The following is a 17,567-nucleotide window of genomic DNA, read 5'->3' on the forward strand; positions in this document are numbered from 1 at the left end:
TCTCAGTTCATGCTGGAGAACATGACCATCAGGTTTTCATATTCAATTTGGTTTTCATTTTTCCCTCAAACTGAGTAAATTTTATTTTTAATTAAATGATCATATTAAACTACGAAAACTGTTGTCCCTCTGAAACCAAAGTATAAGTCACCTCATGAATAGTTCTCATGCTGTGTTCACACCAAACGCGAATAGAGCGTCTGGCGCGAATGATTTCAATGTTAAGTCAATGCAAAGGCGCGTTTACGCGCGTCTGGAGGTCTCGCGGCGCGAATGGGGCGTTAAGCGCGGCGCGGAAGACGCGAATTCGCCTCATTCGCGCGTCTAGTTCGCGCGAATGACGCGAATTGACGCGCGAATAGAGCGCTTCGCGCGAAACGCGCGTTAAGCGCGAATGGTGCTTTTTGTGCATTTAGCGTTTGACGCGAATTCGCGTCTGCCGCCCGAGTTGAAAAATTTGAACTTTGGCGTCAATTCGCGCCGCGTTAACCAATCAGGAGCCTGCTAGAAGTCACTCATTCAACAGTGTGTTCCTTCAGCCTCCAGTTGTGCAGGAATACCCTTCTCCACTCATTCAACAAGGAGGAACGACAGATGTTGTCAGTGAGCAGTCAACCGGAGCTATATGACAAAAGTTCATATTTCTATAGAGACAGGAATAAAAATGACCTATATATATATATAAAACATATTAATAGATAAATTTAATATAGGCCAAAGATAAGAAACGTTTCATTTTACCCCAAACGAATTATATTTTATCTTGAACCACTAAAGACACATCAGAGCCAGCGGCAAATGTCAGAAGATCTAGCCGAGGTAAGGCTACTCTCGGCGGATACATGATGACGGAGCTCCCGCTGATCGCATGGAGCTCATCTCCGAGATCGGCGAAACACATTTTTTAAATAGACGCTGTCATTATAAATAAACCGCATATTTGAGTTTTAAACAACTACATTCTCGCCTGAAATACTTTAAAAACTACATTTCATGCCACAATAACAGTAATATTTTGAACATTATCCGAACAAAAATGGCGGTTGAAAATGCTGCGTGAACTCAGCTGGCAGAAGCCCCCCCATGACGCGAATTCGCGTCTGTTGTGAAATTAATTCCACGCGCGAATGAAGCGAATTACTCGCGCGAATGAAGCGAATGATCTCAAAATGGTCAAGCGGCAAACTAGGCGCGGTAGACGCGAATTTGACGCTCTATTCGCGTTTGGTGTGAACACAGCATCAGGCTATGTCAGCCACAAATTCCTTGAAACAAACTCTGAATAAATGAATGAATCTGGCCATGATGGAACTAGTAAACAAAACAAAAAAAAAGTGTGCTCCGGTCCCCTAGAAAACTCTTCAGCTGACAACTCACTTGTCTATTTTTGCTTTGCACTCTATTCGTGTATCACTTTAATTGGAAAGAAAGAACATTCATACTGTCAGAACACAGCACATTCTTCGCAGGCAGAACTGATCCGTGTTCAATTGTGCTAGTGCAAATGGATGTACCTTCACAGTTCTTGCCATCAAAGGCCAGGGAGAAGCCAGTGGTACAGGAGCACTGGTAGGAGCCCGGCGTGTTATCACAGGTCTGGGCACAGAGACGGCCCGGGTACCGCCAACACTCATTTACATCTGCCAGCAGAAAAGATGCAGAGAACTGTGTTAGTTTACAAACATACTGTAGTCTGGGGAGCATCTCTTTCTCTCCCCCCCCTGCCTTGCTGTCTTCTTTCACTTTGCTATAGGAGCAGAAGAGATAAGAGATTAGGATAATCTGCACGCTCTATTGAGCATGAGCTGCTGTCAGCTTCATCTATATGCATGCTGTTAGTTTGGCTAACCACAGAGAAGACAACATCCTTTGGGTAATTCAGTCACGGTATCCAAACTTTTTGTATGCCCTTCAAGTGCTTTATTTCGCAGATGTAGTTTAAGTTACTTCAAAAAATGGCTGAAACTTGAACGTGTTTGAGGTCAGAAGTTAGTCTGTCTGTGCCACAAATGCTAATGCTAATGTTGAAAAACATCCTCTTGTATTGCATAGTATTTTGTAAGGTCATTTTTGAAGTGACGTTCTTGTTATGTGTGGTTTGGCTGTGTATTGTTGCGTGTGTCGATGCATCTGTTAATACACACCCAGACAGAGCTTGCGAATGGCGTCGTACTGGTAGCCGGTTTGGCAGTCACAGCGGTAGCTGCCGGGCAGGTTGTGACAGATTTGGCCCTCTCCACAGCGGTGGGTGCCCATCTGACATTCATCTACATCTGTAGTACATATTCAACAGTTTTAATAGTTCTTTCAAACTCTGTTAGCATATATGCTAACCGAAATGGTAACAAAACATAGCTACCATGCTACTAGTGTGGTTTTCATAATTCATTATTGTTTGTACGTGGTTTAAACAGCTTTTTTGGACATGTATCATAGTAGCTTGGTATTTTTTGAGCATGGTATTACCATCATTTACCATGGTATTACCACAGTATTCCCTAGGTACAGTACGTTGCTTAAACAAGTAGAACTTTCTTTTGTCAAGCCAAATTTCAGAAGAAATGTTTGGTAAAAAATCATTCAAACCATCAAATATAGTAAAATAATAAAATACAAAGTTCTATACATAGCGTGTGTGTGTGTGTGTGTGTGTGTGTGTGTGTGTATATATATATATATATATATATATATATATATCTATATATATATATATATATATATATATATATATATATATATATATATATATATATATATATATATATATATATATATGTATATATATATATGTATGTGTGTGTGTGTGTGTGTGTGTGTGTGTGTGTGTGTATATGTATGTATGTATGTAGGTATATATATGTATGTATATACATATTCAAAGACACAGTAAAAACAGCAATAATGAGAAATATTATTACAATTTAAAATGTACAAATCCAATCTGTCTCTTTAACACATTTTAAAATGGCATTTCTGTGATGGCAAAGCTGAATTTTCAGCATCATTACTTTAGTCTTCAGTGTCACATGATCCTTCAGAAATCATTCCAATATGCTAATTTGGTGATCAATAAACATGTCCTATTATCAGTGTTGGCAACAGTTGTCCTTGCTTATATTTTTGTGTAAACTGTGATGCATGGATTCAGAATTCTTTAATAAATAGAATGTTCAAAATAACAGGATTTATTTAAAGAAAAAAAAAGAAAAAAACTTTTGTAAGATTAAAAATCTTTAATGAATTCTTGCTAAATAACTGTATTGCATTCTTTAAAAACTTTGATCCGAAACTTTTGAACTTATATAATAATGGTTGATTAAAAACTAAAAAGATGTCTGAGTTTCAGGTATAGTTGTGTATATTTATGTGCATACTCACCAATACATCTTGCTCCATCAGGGCTGGAATGGTAACCCCGATTGCACGTGATAATCTTGCGCTGACAGGTGTAAGAGCCCACAGTATTTATGCAGTTAAAGCCAGTCGTACATGGTTCACTCACACTGCTGCATTCATCAATATCTAAAATAAAGAGAGAGACAGCCCCAAAGTCATAAAAATAGAAGGAAAATGAAACAAATATGCACTTTCTTGTAAAAATGTTCATAAAAGTGTCTTTACTGATTTTGTATTCTATGGCATTTGTCCACTAGGGGGCATTGAGTGACTCTGAAGCTAGCTCTTCCGTGTCTTACCAATGCAGTTGCCGTGTGAGTCCTGAGAGAAGCCTGTGAGGCAGCGTTGCTTTGGGTTACACTTGAAGGAGCCATCAGTATTCTGGCACTGGAAGCCCATCCCACAGTTATGGGTTCGCATAACACACTCATCAATGTCTAAAACAGAAAGAGTGCACCAGATGTCAAAACAGGTCAGTGCACCGGACCGCAAGACGCCACCCTGTCGGGTTCCTGCTCGGATAGATTTGTTTTGCTTTTGAGGATGATGCTGTTATAAGGTCCAAACAAATTAAGTTTCCTCTCTTAAAACCTTCAGGAAAATCTGCAAATCTCGACAAATTTGGCAAGCATGGCAACATAATGAATAGACTGAGCTCATCTGAGACATCTTGATGGAGGAGATGAGTTTGGACAGATCACAACAGTACTCAATTACAAGCTAAAACTTCACAGTAGGTGGCACTGTGGCTCAATAACCGGCCGGGAAAGCATGCTCACACTTGAAGGCAGATGATCTTACAGGATCAAACCCTATTTATCATTAGTCATCCACAATTGCATGCTATTAAAAGTAAAAGCTAAATGATTTTGTATTTCGCAACTTGTTAATGGTACTGACATAAAACTTTCTTCATTTTGATATAGACATGACTGAAAGCAATAATAACCTGCAGCTCAGTAAATGAGTCAAATGATGGAAAGTACAATGAAGGATTCAAACTTTTTGAACTCAGTCATTAAAATAACCATAAGAATCATAACAGTCAATCATTTGGGAATTACCATGCATTCATCATTTATTCATTAAAAAAGGAATCCGCTTAAAAGACTCTTTTGTTCATGAATCACATTGCACTGGTCATTCAGTGTGTGTTTTTGATTCACTAAAAGGAACCAGCTCATAAAAGTGATTTGTTCAGGTATCGGATTAAATTTTTCATGGAGATTTTTTTTCACAAAAAAGAATCAGTGCGTAATGAGTCATTTGTTCATGAATCGGCTGCACTGGTCACACTGTCTGTTGTTGATTCACTAAAAAAAGTCAGCACATAATAGTAATATGTTCGGGAATCAGAGCATGGTCGTGCTTATGTTTTGATTCACAAAAAAAGAGTCCACTCATAATGAGCCTTTTGTTCAGAAATCAAACAGTCCTGCTGTATTGTTTTTGATTCAATAAAAAGTACTGGCTTATAATGAATCATTTGTTTGTGAATCAGACTGTACTAGTCACGCTGTATGTTTTTGATTCACTGAAATGAACAAAGATGTTTTGATTCACAAAAAAAAAGAATCAGCTCATAATGAGTCATTTGTTCAAGCACTGATCATGCTGTGTGTTTTTGATTTACTTTAATAAATTAAAAAATTAAATTAAATTGATGCATTTAGCAGATGCTTTTATACAAAGCGACTTACAGTGCATTCAGGCTATCAATTTTTACCTATCATGTGTTCCCGGGGAATCGAACCCCCAACCTTGTGCTAGCAAAAATAAACTGAAAAATAAAAAAAATATTAGTGAGCTCTTAATCTCAGGCTTAGGGTGGTCTTTCCAATCCTACACCTGCACTATAGAACAGAGCATTTATTTTCAACGCTCCAATGTCTGCAATTAGTTAAAATACACTATTCCCATTCTGTCTCTTATGATGATTATAATCCCTCCACACTTATTAGCATGCACCAGGCCAAGTCCTGACAAGAATCAGAGACTCTTGCAAAGTTTTCCCTGTTCAAAGGCAATTGTAAGATGTGTCTAGGCATCTGCTTTGTGTAAAAACAGAGTGCGGGATGCTTTCATTGTTGGCGAGCGAGTCAGCTGTGGCCTCTTTCGAACTGTGAAGGCCTACAAAATGAACATTTTACTGTAAAGATTGATGCATAGTTACTGGTTCTTCTCTACAGCGGTAACGGTGGTGTGTTTAGATAATGAAGACAATGGGCCGAGATCTCTGAAGTAGTGTGGGCTAGAGGACCCTGACAAAGACGGAAGACCGTTTGTTATTGATTTTGTCCATATGCATCACCGGATAGCAACGATAGCTGGGGGAGAGTTGGACTGTTGCCATGTTTCTGCTGATTTGATGTAAAAGTGTACATGTAAAAGTTTCACGTACAGTAGATGTAACTCTGAACATACTTTAATTAATAACAACAATGCAATGTGGACTTTTAGTGAAATTAAAGCTTAAGTGTGTCATTTTTGGTATAACGGATGTAAAAGTTTTTAATAAAAGTTTTTTCCCTTATTTATTCCTTAAAATACTAAAAGTGTCATTCATTAAAATTAGATAAAATGTAGGTAAATTAGGAAAACAAAATGTTGCATGTGTGTTATGTGCGTGTGTACATGTGAGCATTTGTTGATATTGTACCCACCTTCACATACTCCATTCCTCAGCTGGTAACCGCTCGAACATAAGATCTGCCTCTCGCACACAAACCCTCCTACCGTGTTCACGCAGCGCTCGTCGGCCTGGCAGGTGTGCGTGTTCGTCACACACTCATTCACATCTGCAAAGCAAAATCACAGCGTTATTTTCCTGATCTCCAAAGTGTAACATCCTCACATAGGGCCAGGGACACAAATGAAGAGTACAGTACATCCACAAAAACCCGGAATGACGAATCTGAAGCTGATGGAGAAGCAAGCAGGCGAGACAGCAGTGTAAAAAAAAAAAAAAAAAAAAAAAAAGATACCGTTGTGTGTTTCCATTAGCCATGGCACACATAAGACATTTTGCTTCACATTCTTTAGCTCTGGCGCTGTTGCGAACTGTCAAGATCTTCAGTTGGCCAGATTTATTAAAGGCAATAACTCTGGACTAAGTTGAAAAAAAGACTAAACAAGATTGGAAAGCAACGTGGCCCAGAGAGAGGAGAAAATAATTACTAGAGGCTTAGACAATGGCTGATTTGTAGGCCAAGAAAAGGCTTCAATCTGTCATGTTGTTGCCAGAATAAATAATTCCATGGGACTGACTGGAAATGTTTGTGCTTTCTCCTAGCCACATTAAGACGAGAGAGAAAAAAGCAGCACATGCTACCTTATCTGTTCCACATAACAGCTGGTAACAGCATCCAGAGAACACTGAATTTGAATGTTTGAACGTTATTTGGACATGCACTTCCAGGATGAAAGAAAAACTAGTGTTTTAGGTACAGTGTTGTTGAATGACAGCCACCACACATTATGAACCACACAATAATAGTCACTGTGTAGTATAAAGACAGCTACAATTATATGTATGTCTATTTATGTATGTATATATATATATATATATATATATATATATATATATATATATATATATATATATATATATATATATATATATATATATACATACACACACACACACACACACACACACACACACACACACACACACATATATATATATATATATGTATATACACATACATATAAATAGAAAGACTGATATATACATACATATATACAGTATATAAATAGAAAGACTAGATTATTGGGTGGCACATATTTCTTTACAAACAAATAATTTCTTGTAAATGTATGTTCTTGTTTATTATTACAAGTAATTTATACATTTTATTTTATTTTAAGTAACAATAACATTACAATGCAGTGTTAAATCATTTATAACTTTTCATCATATAGTGTTTTTACAGTTTATGGAGTTAACAAGGTTTTTACTGTAGCATTTGTTACAGTAAAATTACAACTATTTATTACAGTTTACATGACAAGAGGACATAGTTCAGCCTAAATTTAAAATCACCTCATTTACTCACCATTATATCATGTCTCTGTTGTTTTTCTATTCTTTTTTTTTTTTACTATTTTATGTTATACAGGGAAAAAGGTTATACAGGTTTGGAATGACATAAATGTAAGTATATGATGACAGAACACATTTAAAGGTCCACACTTTAGTTGCCAGGTGAGTGAGATCTCTGTGTTTTATGTGCATGATATTTAGCCCCAAAAGTCACACAGAAAGCATATCTGACACCCTCTTGCACTCTGTCTTGCATCCAGCACAAAAGTGTCAACAAGCTGCCTCATCAACATACACAAGCAGTGGCAGTTATTCAAAAAATTTGCTTTATCATAACAATATGGTGAATAGCCTTCAAAATGCGGCGCTCTGAAATGCATTAGAGGATATGTATGGGATGAATAATGCATTTCTGTAGACTGGAGGCAAAGGGGAGTGGGTTAGTTATATTGCAAAGGGATGTGACTGCAGTGCAAGCTATCAGGATTATAGCCTGTCAACATTATTTTTGGTATGATTGATAGTTCTGTCATCATTATTTCTGGTGTGATTGATAGGGGTTAAGATGAGAGGGTGATGATGACCGCCCAAGATGGTTGCAAGCTCGGGTTCACCTTTTGTTTAAATTCCTGCATTTATTTATAAGTCAGTGTTGTTGTTTTAGCTGTTTTTTATTTATTTATTTTTATTATTATATAAATCTGAAACAATATACTGTATACTACAAATATTATGGATTTTTTTACAAATTGCTTTTGTTCACTTTAGATAAAAGCATGTAAATGTAAAATATAAATATTAGAAAACAAAAAAATTAGCTGAAATAAGTCTAAGTACTAAAATTGAAGTAAAATAAAAGCTAAATAGTAATAAAAAAAACTATAAGGGAAAACAAGTGTTTCTCAAATTAAATTACTAAAGCATAAACAATTTGAAATGAAAACTGAAAATGTAAAAAATAGAGCTAATTATTATAAATACTAATGTATCTGATAAAGCTAATGTTAATAAATATTATAATAGGATATAAATAATACTAAAATAAAATTATGGACATGCAAACACATTTGCATATTTTTATTGTGGGAGTACTGAGAAGTAATACATCTAAATAAAATTATATATAAAATATAAAATAATTACTTATAAATGCATTCAAGTATTGAACAATAGATTATATATTCGAGTATAACACTAATAGTAATATATAAATAAATAATAATATAAAAAGAAGGGTGGGATTTATCAATTAAAAATGACTAAATAGTGACAGTACTTTCATTTTTGGAGCACTGTTCCTTTAAGAGCATATGTTTAACATGCATGCTCATTAGAATTATTATCAATACTTTTGAACCTAACAACACCATTAAAAACAGTAAACATGTAAAAAGTAATTTTCAAAGCCTACACCAACACTTCTCTGCCTAGCTCTGTTTAGAAGCCGATCCAAAACACCCATAAACCACCTGAAGAATCAAACTGTTTTGTAATAGATTGAGACATCTGTGTATGCTAACCACTAATGCCTGCTATGTTTTGGTTATGTCTGGAGAAAGGCAACACAAATTCGGAGAGGCCCCGGAGCTTCTGGTGAGAATTCTGAGCAAACATAATACCCATAATGCAACCATATGAATTTGTGCTAGTTGTAAGAGCATGCTGATGAGCTTTGGTATTTCCTTCTTGAGTGTTAGTGAGTGTTTATCTGGGCAAGCGCTGGACAAACATGGCCCAACAGTGAGCTGAAACGCTCTCACAGTGCCAGTTGAAACCTCTTACCCACACAATCTCTATTCTGGTTGTGAATAAAGCCCTCATCGCACATCTCATTCAGCATCACACACTGGTAGGAGCCCTCCAGGTTCACACACACCTCGTCCCGAGAGCAATTGTGTCTGTCGTTCGTGCATTCATTCACATCTATGATACACATAACAGTTTAGTTGAAGAAAGAGCACACACATAACACATACACGCCACCTCCACCATCATAAAGTCCTATTAGCATTTTATGAGGTGTGAGATCAGATCAGGTTTTGTTTCTAATAGTGAGGTTTGCTCTCAATTAATCAACCATTTTATTGTTGTTTGAAGTAGGTTTTCTTCGTGGCAAAATCGCATGCATGTCTGGCTTTCTGATTCTATAACGCTTAATATTTACCACATGGATATGGCTTAAAAAAAGAAACAGATGTTAGAGAAACTCCGGGGAGGATATCCATAGTCTCGTATTTTGAGCTTGCATTTGAAAGTGTAAATGTTGATCATAAATTGAATGAAAGTTAACACTAAAACATTTCATTTAAAAAAAAATCCATCCAGTTTCCTGTAGAGTGTGACTTAAGTCTTTGGCTCCAGCAAAGCCAGTCAAGCTTGATTTTGTTTCTGCCAAAATGAAATCAAGGTCTCTGCCCACCCGCATTCAGCATATGGGAACGCTTTGACGGAGAGACACGGAAAGAGAGAGAGAAATAAACTCTTGAAATACAGAGATAATTCAGCAGTGAAAACTACCCTTTCATTATATCATCCCTTAAACTGTTCTCACGTGCAAAACCTGCCCTGATTTACAGCTTATGTCTCTTGAATCAAGGTGAACATAAAGTACAATTTGACAATCATGTTGTGCCTCTAGGCAGTTTATGTTTTAATCCAATAAACAATATTAATTGCTGTCGAACATCACAGTAATTCAAAATGAGCTGAAAATGGCTAGTTACTTCTACATTTGCTGTAGAAGTTAAAAGTTGGTACACTGTGCAATTCATTCTGTTCTTTACGACTGCTGCTTTTCAGATAGTAATTAAAGTAGATTGTAGTAAAAAGTAATAAATCTAAATGAATTTATCAGTATCAGAATTTTACAGTAAAATAAAAATCTAAAAAATAAAAAAAATCCATAAAAAACAAACATTTCTTCGATAAACTTGAAAAGAGAATATTTTTTTTGATTAAACAAATTTTTATTTTTAATTTTTACATTACTTTCAGTGAATGTTTCTTACTTGCATTTAATTATTTTATTATATTTAAGTACATATTACATTACATTTTTACCGTACCATAAATATATATATATATATACACACTCTGTACTATATACTGTAAATGAAATAAATAATTATCCACAAACAAAATATTGTGTTTCGGATCTGGTTTATAGTAACAGCTGCGAATGGCCATTTCACTAGCACCCTCAGTAAAAAGTGTCAGAGCAGACAGAAAGATGTATTGTGAGAGAGCGGAGCTGTCGAACCCAGGGCTGAGGTCACTGTTTATTATTATAGTCAGGTTTGAAGGAGAGTAAAAGGTTGTGGATCAGTGAAGCTGAAGGAAGCAGGTCCTCAGGTAAGACTGTGATGTTTAGGCCATGAAAAATCTCTTGTCATAATCCTTTGGGTATAACTGCTATACATGTGAATGAGTGATTCAATCCAATAAGGGATTGGTTAGTCTGGTATGAGAGTTTTATCAGTGTTTTCTGACAGCTGCATTGAGAAGAGCTTGTGTATGTGTAGTTTTGGACCAATTTAGAGTACTCTACCTTCACAAGTGTGTCCATCGGGCATCAGAGAGAATCCCGGGAAACAGGAACATTGGGCCAATCCCCTAACCGCAGAACACTGCTGAGAACAAGGCCCATTACCTGCAGACCACAGCAAAATTCAGTTAATGCATCTTTCACATTTCTTTTTTATACATTAAATTATACATACTGTACTACGCCAATGATCACTGTTATTATTGTTCAAACTTAAAAATATATATACTTTTTTTTTATATAAACAACCCCCTAAGCCTAATTATTAAAAGTTGCATAATTTGTGCTACAGACATGATTGATACCTCAAATCTGAAAAGAAAAGTTTTGTAAAATTTTCTGACTTTTCAAGGATGTGTGAGAGGGTGGTTAATTGTCATGAAAAAAATAAAATAATATAATATATAAAATAAAATGTATATACGATTATAGTTTATAATAGCATTTTAACTTAGTTTTATTTCTATTTTTTCAATTGAATTGAATATATATATAAACACACGCGCACACACACACACACACACACACAGTATATATTCTTTAGGTTTTACAATTTTTTGCAGTTTTGGTTATTTTAGTGTGTTAATGAGCAGTGATGCTTTGGCAGCTACGTGAAATACTTCGTATTTATATTTTTTATTTCAGTTTATATTATTTTTTTGCTTTAGTTTTAGTTTTATTTATAGAAGCAAGAGCCCAGATATCAGGCTGAGTGTGTACCTTCTTTATGGGACTAACAGATTTAGTAAAAAAATGAAACTGTAATCAGCATGACTTAATGAGTCGCCCAGATACATCCAGATCATCGCACTGATTGATACTCCAGATGCTCAAGTCCTTAAATGTCTACCATCATTCCCAAACCAGCTATACATTAAACTTTGTGGCGTATAGACTTATCTTGTAAAGTGCTATATCTTCTGGATGGCTTGCTGTATGAGGAGGAAATAATTTTTTTTTTTTTCTCCTCTGTTAAGCATGTTTCAATTAAGATAACATTTGTAGTGCAGAACATCAGATCAACCATACAGTACCTGTGAGGCTACAGTTCATGATCTGGAATTTATTTCTCTGTCATGGTGCCAGCATTTCACAGATCATTGAAATACTGTGTCAGTCTCATGACAATTGAGAGAATAATGGTATGCGCACATCAAAACAACCCATTATGCCAAGACGTGACTAACAGACTGGCTGCTGATCGAAAACCACTTCATTTCAAGTAGAGGATTCTGAGTTCTGCCAACCACAAAACATTTGCATAATTTTTTTTTTCCATCATGAATGAAGCTAAAAAAATAAACCAGTATTTTTATACATATATATATATATATATATATATATATATATATATATATATATATATATATATATATATATATTAGGGCTGTTCATTTAGCACATTTATTAGATAAATTAATGTATAATTAATTGGATTAATGAATCGCCACATCATGTAAAATTTTTAATCGCTTAATAGCCCTAATATGTGTGTGTGTGTGTGTGTATGTGTGTGAGTGAGTGAGTGTGTTTTACACCCCATTCACAACTGTATCTAGCATCATCCACTAGTCATCAGCCTAATACCAGGTGTAAACAGGGCCTAAAAGTATTTTTTATATTCCCAAGAGAGTAGATAATGCACTGCTAAATTGTCTACCACACACCAGCACATGGGTTATGTAAGACCAGGGTTTGAGTGGTAGCTTCTTGTCTTGCTGGAGGTACAGTTATCAGCCTGTCTTCCTCACTAACTCTGTTGTCCTCCTCCTTGTTCTCTGTGAAAAAAGCGAGAGAAAGCAGTGAGTCATTCTTTTCAATTCTGCATCCCGTCAGATGGTATTTTTGGAAGAGAAACTGCCAACATTCTCTCCAACATTTAATCATGACCAGATGAGAAATTATGGAAAGCGCTTTGATTTGTGTCATTTGCCAACATATATCTTGTCATCAGAATTCCTACCATTCCTAAAGTCAGCTGAAGGTAGCTGGAGAGAAGTTACTTGTGGTGTATCATTAGTTCACTCCTGACATGAGATCATGAGTAGTGTTTCACACTGGAGAAGCACAACACGATCTCTATCAACACGTCCATGTCACCAGAGACACTAAAACAATATTGACATATAATGACAATCCCATCATGCCTTGGTGTTGTTAGGGTTTGGCCGTATAACCAGGGAAACAAGACAAATAATTACAAACTGCAGTGAGTCAGGCAAAAGTAAGGTTGACTGCTCTATCAGCCTATCACTACAATCTAGGGATGGTTCACAAAAATGAACTGTTGTCATTATTTACTTATAGGATTGGAATATAAAGATATTTTAGGATACTTTAATTATGCTTTTTCAAAATTTTCTAGCAAGACAGCTCCAGTTCTCCTTAATTTTATAATATTGAAAAGACTGTTCAGGATAAAATCATGTTTTGTGTTTTAAAAGAATTTTCAAAAAGATTTCAAATAACATGCATTGTTTGTTATTATTTGCAAAAACTAAAAATACTAATACTCATTTTAGTTAATTGAAATGAAGCAGAAATCAAATGTAAATATTAGATGAAAAATGTGACCCATGACCACAAAACCATTTATAAGTCGAACAGGTATATTTGCAGCAATATTAATAGAAGTAATACATAGATTTTTCTTTTGTGCCAAAAATCAAAGTAAAGATCATGCTCCATGAAGATATTTTGTAAATTACCTACCGTAAATGCATAAAAACTTAATTTTTGATTAGTAATATGCATAGCTAAGGACTTTGGACAACTTTAATGGCGATTTTCTTAATATTTAAATTTTTTTTTTCCAGATTACAGAATTTCAAATAGTATGTAATACCATTGTAACACTGATACCATGAGGTATGAGTAAACAATTTCCATTTTTGGATAATGTTTGATGGCAATTTTACTTCATTCCAGCATGTAAAATCATGTATGCTATAGCATATACCGAATTAATATTATTCATTCGGTTCCTTAGACTTCAAAGGTTTGAAAAATAACATTAGGATGTCTAATTCACTGACTCATCATAAAAAAAGTTCACTCGACTGCTGTATGTACAGTCACGCATCTGAAAGCATTTACGGCACACAAAGAGTTATCTGAGGTCATTTTAAATCTAGATCAGATCTAAGTAACAAACACACACACACACACACACACAGTGCAGACAGGATGTTGAGCAGGTATTAAGATTAATTCCCCTATTTAATGCAGGGCTGATAGTGTGTGTTTTGAGTGCATTAAGATGAGGCTTGCATATGCTATGTTTTTTAAAGAAGCAGATCTCTGCTGTGAGAATCTATGAAATAACATTAACCCTGAAGGTTCTCAACAACTTTTATGCATATAGGATATTTCACTGAACTAAACCTGCTTAATATAAAAATGGTTAACACATACAAAACTGTATGTGTATACAGTAAGAAACACAATTATGTTTTTTGTTGTATACTGAGTCATCAGAACCCAGAGAGGAGCTGATCTTACCTGGCTCGCAGGTGCGACCATCCTGCAGGAGCGTGTATCCAGGGAGGCAGGCGCACAGGTAGGAGTCACGGGTGTTAATGCAGGTGTGATGGCAGAGTGGTGCAAGTCTTTGGCACCTGTCATCATGCTCCAAATCCTCTAGTGAATTAACTGCAGGATCCACCTCCTCAACCGACAACGCTTGCTTCGGAAACTGACTTTCTGATACTGTGGAAGAGGAGAGATAGTAGGTTTAAAGGCTGATATTGCTGTATATCTCTTGCATGTGACTCTATTTACATTACTTGCTTACCAGTGAATCCTCTGCAGTGAATGGGTGCCGTCAGAATGAGAGTTCAAGCAGCTGATAAAAACATCACAGTAATCCACAAGCAATCAAAACAAATTCGGCCCAGCAATTAAAGTCTTACTGGTGTATCAGAAGAAGTGGTTTCTCTAGCAGTATCACTTCCAATCGTGATTAATGCCCCCCAAAGAGTCAGTGTGTGTTATGAGTTATGATGTGTATCTTTTCCAGGGCAACAGCGGAACTGTTCAATAGTTAGGTTTAGTCTGGCCCAGCTGAAACTCTTAATCACTTGTTGTGGCGAAAACAACAACAACAACAAACTGACATGATGTAACTTCTTAAATGGGCTATTAGCCTGTAAAGATTATTGTCAACATTACTGTTGTTTTGCTGTTGCTGGAGACAAGGTTAACCGAGACAAACACAGAAAGAACACTGTGGAGGACAGAAATGGTTGAGCTCAGTGTAAGATGAGGAAGATACTGTGGTTGATGTGGATGCACACAGGAGCGTGCTGGGACACATCTATTCATGTGTTTTTTACTGCATTTGCTTGAAATCTTTCATTCAAACTAGATGCTGTATTTTTAAATGCTGTTAATGCATAAGGCTTTTGGGTGGGATAAATAACAAGTTTACCAATGAAATGACTTTTGAGGAAAGTCTGTGTGCTCAGTGGCCCAATAGCTGACTGGTTTAGGGGTGGGTTCAGTTTCAAATCAACCAAAACAGTTTAACATGAACCAAAAGTGGAGGGCACAGAGGCACAAAGATGTGAAGTGAACGCCCCCTTCATTTAGGGGATTATTTGCCATGGCAGCAAATGGCTGAATTGGTACATATCTGGCAGAATATGGAGCCATGGTATTTCCGTGTCTAGTCAGTAATACTCCCAGATTTGTCAGAAAATCTACAGTGTGTACAGGAGTTTATGGTCTGTATACAGCTCTTTTCATGCAGTGTTGTGAAGTGAAAAGCTGTTTTTGGATTACATGTGGATGTTTTTATCAGCTTCTTGAACTCTCATTCTGATGGCACCCATTCACTGCAGAGGATTCACTGGTGAGCAAGTGATGTGATGCAAACTTTATCCAAATTTGTTCTGATGAAGAAACAAACTCATCTACTTCTTGGATGGCCTGAGGATGAGAACATTTTCAGCAAATTATAACTAATCCTTTAAACTTTGTCTGACAAAATGGAAGTAAAATAATGAAATATTTATATTAGCCAAAACAAATAAATAAGAAGATCTCTACTATTGTATTTCAAAACAAGGATTTAATTAAAAAAAAAAAAAAGCTTGATTTAAAAAAAATATAAATTAAAATGCAATGCTAATTTTACATGGTTTCATGTGTATTTAATGATAGTTTAGGTTTGATTTAATGAACTAACAGGACAGCATAGGTACGGACCTCAATAATTTCTTATCTTAACATTAAACAAGTAAAAATTAAATTAATTAAAAATCTTTTTTTCTTTTTTATTGGAGTGCTACCATTTGATGTGAACCTGAACTAACCTTCTCATATCATAAAAAGCATAAATTGACTGTTATTTTGAGAGACTTATGGGCTTTGATTCACAGAAAGCGTTTGATTTGAAGGGCCCTTTGAAGCATTTATTTTTGAGCACTTCTTTCTGGAAAGACATTAACAGCTGCTATGATTGTTTTCCCTTCAGAAAGCCCTGAATAGTTGTCATTTATGACATCTGAATGCCGTGACTTCAGGGGTCCTCTCTGTGATATTATTTAGTATGGTTTGGGGGGGACTTTTGGGAAGGTGATTTTCAGAAAAGTTTCTTTAAATAAAAGTAATATTATAAACCAAACTTCTTCATTTTTTAAAATTTACATTACTTATATTTTTCAAATCTTATAATTCTTAAATCTATATTTTTCCTCCAGTACAATCCAAGGATCATAACACCCATATTTTTACTTAATATCCCATAAAACACAAAAATGTAAAACTCTGTTCATCATATAACATATGTATTAAAATCATTGGGTCTTATTCATGAAAAAAAAAACATTACGAAGAATTACTGGCTGTGTAAAATGTTTTTAATACTATTCTTAGTAATAATCTTAGAATAGTTTTATGTTCAATAGATTTAAACAAAAAACGACAAAAGCATCACATAATGCATTATTTTTTTCAATGATATATATTTATTGTGATAAAACTTTCTACTATGCTGATTAGCCGATACTGTTTCTCAACTGAACTTATTTCAATAATGCATTCATGTCATTTAATAATCCATAATATGATTCCACTAGTGTCTCCGATTGAAGGATTAACCAGATGTCAACCAGAATGACTTGGCAATGAAGGACTACTTGTACATAAACATAATACATATAAAAGCAATACGCCAGTCAACATCTGTCATTTCACCGCCGCCAGCTGTTTCTGCCACACCCTCTGTGTCCTCCATCTGCCAATCACCTCAATCAATCCAAAATCCACATTCACTGAATTCTACACAACACCGGACGGAGTTAATGAACAGGCTTTCCAACACTGCGCAGCAATTTGGCAAGGCGTTCGACTGACTTGGCAATTAACGTCTGACTAAACATAATAAACAGACTCGGCTTCACCTTCCACAGCATGCTGGTGTAAAGTAAATATTTCTCACAGTCATTAACTGAAAGTAAATGCAGTGAAGGGAGAAAGAGATTAAACATTTCCGCTATAATTAATCACGTTACGGGTGGGAGGTGGCAGGGGGCCTGATGGAAATACTTACCTCTCAACCGTTTTTGTATCGCCTAAACC

At 35.6% G+C, this 17,567-nt stretch overlaps 1 protein-coding gene across 2 annotated transcripts in view; it reads right to left on the bottom strand.

The window, feature by feature from the left end:
- The window catches only part of fbln2 (fibulin 2), a 48,314-nt gene that overhangs the window by 9,173 nt on the left and 21,574 nt on the right, over nt 1-17,567 (bottom strand). The window contains exons 6-14 of one of the 2 annotated variants that reach the window (XM_052569157.1): nt 14,487-14,693; nt 12,653-12,763; nt 10,989-11,090; nt 9,224-9,364; nt 6,060-6,194; nt 3,696-3,833; nt 3,379-3,522; nt 2,145-2,273; nt 1,515-1,640 (exon numbers count right to left, since the gene is read on the bottom strand). In XM_052569157.1, the coding sequence (XP_052425117.1) occupies nt 1,515-1,640; nt 2,145-2,273; nt 3,379-3,522; nt 3,696-3,833; nt 6,060-6,194; nt 9,224-9,364; nt 10,989-11,090; nt 12,653-12,763; nt 14,487-14,693 (1,233 nt within the window). The remainder of the gene's footprint in view (nt 1-1,514; nt 1,641-2,144; nt 2,274-3,378; nt 3,523-3,695; nt 3,834-6,059; nt 6,195-9,223; nt 9,365-10,988; nt 11,091-12,652; nt 12,764-14,486; nt 14,694-17,567) is intronic. The other variant, XM_052569158.1, reaches the window with a different exon arrangement.

Source organism: Carassius gibelio, chromosome B11 (assembly GCF_023724105.1).
Source record: "Carassius gibelio isolate Cgi1373 ecotype wild population from Czech Republic chromosome B11, carGib1.2-hapl.c, whole genome shotgun sequence".
Classification (NCBI taxonomy): domain Eukaryota; kingdom Metazoa; phylum Chordata; class Actinopteri; order Cypriniformes; family Cyprinidae; genus Carassius; species Carassius gibelio.